The sequence below is a fragment of the Sinocyclocheilus anshuiensis genome, unplaced genomic scaffold (assembly GCF_001515605.1).
Source record: "Sinocyclocheilus anshuiensis isolate Anshui unplaced genomic scaffold, SAMN03320099.WGS_v1.1 scaffold1299, whole genome shotgun sequence".
Taxonomy (NCBI): Eukaryota; Metazoa; Chordata; class Actinopteri; order Cypriniformes; family Cyprinidae; genus Sinocyclocheilus; species Sinocyclocheilus anshuiensis.
In genome coordinates, this window is record NW_015538011.1 from 825,278 (window position 1) to 829,730 (window position 4,453).

Sequence of the window (4,453 nt, forward strand, 5' to 3'; positions counted from 1 at the left end):
TAATATGAAAACGTACTTACAGTCTGTGAGTCAGAACAGCCGGCATTGTAGTCTACTCTACCAGGATCAGGAAACAGTCCTCCATAAAATGCGCTGCACACATCTGAATATTTGGGTTGAACTGTTCTGGAACAGTGTTGTAAATACAACTTAACCACTGATTTCTAGTTGTGTCCCCTTTTGGAAGGCCAAACAAAGTAGTTTCGCTTTCACAACAAAACACACAGCGCCTTCACGACATGGTGGTGGCGGCAACAACAATACTACAGCGAGAATAAAAGTTATTTATAGACATTGTGACGGTGGGGATGGGTCTCTGCGGCCGGGGAGAGACAGAGAACAGCAGGTTAGGGGAATCAGAGGCCTTCACTAATCCCATTAGCTGTGCACAAATTGATGCACGGGAACGAGACGAGTGAGGATGACTGCGTTAATCCTTCCTCACTGACACCGGTCAGGAAATGAAAGCTCAAGAGGTGTTTGGGACCTCATGCAGCCTTTAATTAATATTTCCAGCAGCATTACTGTCACTGTAGCACTGCCTCGAGAAGACGAGCAGGACGTGCTTGCTTTAACACGGGAAGTGTGTCTGACGGGCAGCCGGCTCGGCCAATAGAGACGCTCCTGGATAGAAAGGATGTATTGTGCTGCATTCTCTCGTATCCCTCCCCCTACCGCCGCCTCTCTCCTGCTGCCGCTAAGGCTGGCCTCCGCTACTCTGGTATCCTGGATACGCTTCACAGTACCGCCAGCTGATTGGCTGGGAAGGATAAGAGGAAAAAAAAACAGGAGCAAAAAAAGAAGTCAATTCAGGGAGATGGATGGACGGCTAGAGCCGCTAAGCACAGATGCAGCAACCATTTCTGCCCCTCAGCCTTGGGTTTTGCAAAAGAGACAGTGAAAAGAGAAGGGATTTCAAGTGCGTTAATCAGATCCAAGGGAATTAACACGGCAGTGTGTTTAAGCAGAGCAGGAGGACAAGGAACGAGAACGAGGGGGAGGCAGCGAAAGGGAGCACAGAAAGAGAAAAAACAGACAGGAAGGGACACAAAAAAGCATAGAAGGAGAAGAATACATGGAGGCGGAGAGAGACATCCACCCCTGCTCCTGACATCAGCAGCGCAGGGAAGGAACCGAGGGGAGTGTGGGACGAGGAGGAGGAAGATAGTGTGTGCGCGAGAGAAAGAGAGAAAGAACGAGAAGGGAACGGAAAGGAAGTGAGCAGGTAATTGTGGACGTGGAGACTTCCCCCTCCCCCTCACGTTTCACCGAGAACACAGAGCGGATCCGGTTGGCAAACCGTGTGCCGTTGAGTGTTCGTGCACAGACCTCTTAGCGAGGGGGTTTCCAGCGCCATGGCTCGTGGAGGCCAGCGAACGATGTCTCGGCAGGGCATGGCTCACTTTCTGTTGCGGTGCAACCTCAGCCCGGAGGCCCAGAAGGTGGTGGTGTTCGTCATCATGATGTTGCTGGTCATCATCAACGTAGTGCTGATGTTCCTGCTGGCCTTCCAGTAAGGCGCAGCCGCAGTGAAAAGAAAGTGCGAGGGGAGGGGTGAAGAGGAAGACAAGGAGGAGGAGGAGGAGGAGGAGGAGGGAAAGTTTATCCCTCTCGCTCACTTGTGGATGGGTTTTCAGGATGCAGACATCACAGTGCAGGTAACCGGAATGGATGTGACTGTGTGTGAGCTTGGCGGCATTCAGCCAGAAGTAATATACTGAGACGGCACCATGTTAATTATTTACCAAACCGTAACCACTCTTGAGTGGCTTGTAGGGGTCAGGCTTTGATTTCATCTTTGAAGTCATCTGAGGGCATCTTCAGATGTTTTGTCTGCTTCTGTGAGTATGTTTGGGGGTTCGTGTGTGGAAGCCTTTGAATGACGGTGCTTGTTTTGTTGTGTAACTGTCAATTTGTGGATCTTTATGCCTTGATTCTGACTAGCGAGCACAATAAACATTGTGATGACTGGTGTTTTTGGCTCATGTGAGGCTTTCTTTTATGCCAGACTATCCCAAAGGGATCTGAATAATCCTTTTGCTGGTGAACAGGACTCTATGGAAAAAATAGAGGAGACACTGGTGAGCTTGACATGATTATATTGAGGTTATGTTTTAGTAGAGCAGCATGGCATCTTGGTGAGGAATAAATATTCAGTAGGAAACAAATTGGAAAATCAACCATTGAACTTGGCATGGCTTGGCTCATCAAAAATGTTATTTTGATAGTGGACATATTTGGATACTAGAACATCCAGACTAGTTTTAAAAACCTTGTTCATTCATGATCAGCATGATTCATGATTTTCATTAGTTTTTATTGTATGTTTGTACAATATGTGCCAGGGCTGTTTCTGATAGCTTCTTTGAACAAACCAAGAAGCTGCAACTCACAGGCCGTGAAGAGGAGGCACATGGGAAAATTATGTGGGTGTGTCGCTAGGCAACAGGGTACATAGGCACAGCTGTGGTGATGAGAATGCTGGGCTCTGGATTCAGGGGGTGTATATTCAGCCTTCGAGTCCATCGGCACTGTGAGTACAAAGTATGGACAGAAAACAGAGTGTGATTATTACATCAGCACCGATAGATCACGTTTAGCTGTGCAGCAAAGATGGTTTGATGGAGGCTGTTAAGCTTGCCAGAATTTCACTTCATTTTCTCTGTAGCCAAGCTGAACAGTGTGGCAATATATTACCCTGGTTTTTGTTTTCTTTGCCCCAATCAATCCTTGCAAGCAAAAAGCGGAAACTTAAAATGACCACTCAGGGAAAAAGCAGACTGCAGACAGAAACACCTTTAGTTTGGTAATTCTTCCTCCAGTGATGCATTGCACTTTGGTTTTGGTTAAGTGCACAGAATGAAGGGTTGTATATCATTGTATGATAACACACTATGCCACTGAGATACTTGAACAGACAGTGAAACTGAATGCTCTGTATGGTTACACAGTTATTTATTGATTGATTGATTGATTTATTTATTGCAGCCTAGTAAGGAAAAAAACACCCTTTAGATAGCATCACACCATGCAACATTATAGTATAATTGAAAACCAGGCATAAAACTGCAAATGATCAGATTGTTTTTTTTTTTAAATCATGTATTATTACAATTAGAGAACATTACAAATATTAATACTTTTAGGCCTGGTTTCACAGACAGGCCTTAGTTTAAGCCAGGACTAGGCCTTAGTTAAATTAGGATATTTAAGCAGCTTTTATAAAAATGCCTTAGAAAAAAAACATTACTCGTGTGCATCTTGAGACAAAACAATGGCACTGACATTATTTTAACATATGTCAGTGCAAGTTATTTTCAATTAAGCTCAAACATGCATTTTAGTCTGGGACTAGGCTTAAAGGGTTAGTTCACCCAAAAATGAAAATTAGCCCATAAATTACTCACCCTCAAGTCATCCTAGGTGTATATGACTTTCTTCTTTCAGACGAATCCAGTCGGTGTTATATTAAAAATGGTATTTGATCTTTCAAGCTATTTAATGCCACTCAGCGGGTGTTGCATGCATCAGTCCAAAAGAAGTTAAATAAAAAGCGCCCATCCAAAGGGTGAACAAAGGCCTCCTGTAGCGAATCGATGCATTTTTGTAAGAAAAATATCCATATTCAAAACGTAATAATCACTTTAATGTAGCTTGCGCCAACAGTTGTACACGGAAGCAGCTCCGGGCGGATGACGTATGAGTTCAGCGTTGCGCATTCGCCGGTGAGTCTGGTGAAAACCAACATTTGTTAACAGGAGCAAAGGAAGCAAAGTTTCCTTACTTTAGCAAAGGAAAACCAATCTCCTCTTGGCTTATATCGAAATCCTTCGACATTCTTCTTTACAAATCCTCGTTTTGTACTTCTAATAAGTGACCGGTGTTTTGTTTTGATCTCTCCTCTGCGCTTCCGCGTGCGTCACTTCCGAGCGGCGCATGCGCAAAGCCGACCTCATACGTCATCCGCCTGGAACTGCTTTTTTGTACTTCTAATAAGTGACTGGTGTTTTGTTTTGATCTCTCCCTTGCGCTTCCACGTTTGTCACTTCTGAGCGGCGCATGCGCAACACTGACCTCATACGTCATCCGCCCAGAGCTGCTTCCGTGTAGGACTGTTGGCGCAAGCTACATTAAAGTGATTGTTACGTTTTGAATATGGATGGATATCTTTCTTACAAAAACGCATCGATTCGCTTCAGGAGGCCTTTGTTCACCCCCCGGAGCCATGTGAGGCACTTTTTTTTAATGGATGGGAGCTTTTTATTTAACTTCTTTTGGACTGATGCATGCAACACCCGCTGAGTGGCATTAAACAGCTTGAAAGATCAAAGACAATTTTTAATATAACTCCGACTGGATTCGTCTGAAAGAAGAAAGTCATATACACCTAGGATGCCTCGGGGGTGAGTAAAACACAGCCTAATTTTCATTTTTGGGTGAACTAACCCTTTAA

At 44.6% G+C, this 4,453-nt stretch overlaps 1 protein-coding gene across 9 annotated transcripts in view; it reads left to right on the forward strand.

Moving 5' to 3' along the window:
- The window catches only part of LOC107677765 (rho guanine nucleotide exchange factor 4), an 86,257-nt gene that overhangs the window by 73,251 nt on the left and 8,553 nt on the right, over window positions 1-4,453 (forward strand). The window contains exon 1 of one of the 9 annotated variants that reach the window (XM_016472843.1): window positions 301-1,658. The exons of the other annotated variants lie outside the window; for them this stretch is intronic. Coding sequence (XP_016328329.1) covers window positions 1,626-1,658 — 33 coding nt within the window. The 5' untranslated portion in view covers window positions 301-1,625. Of the gene's footprint in view, window positions 1-300; window positions 1,659-4,453 lie in introns of those variants that run through there. 9 annotated transcript variants of the gene reach the window in all.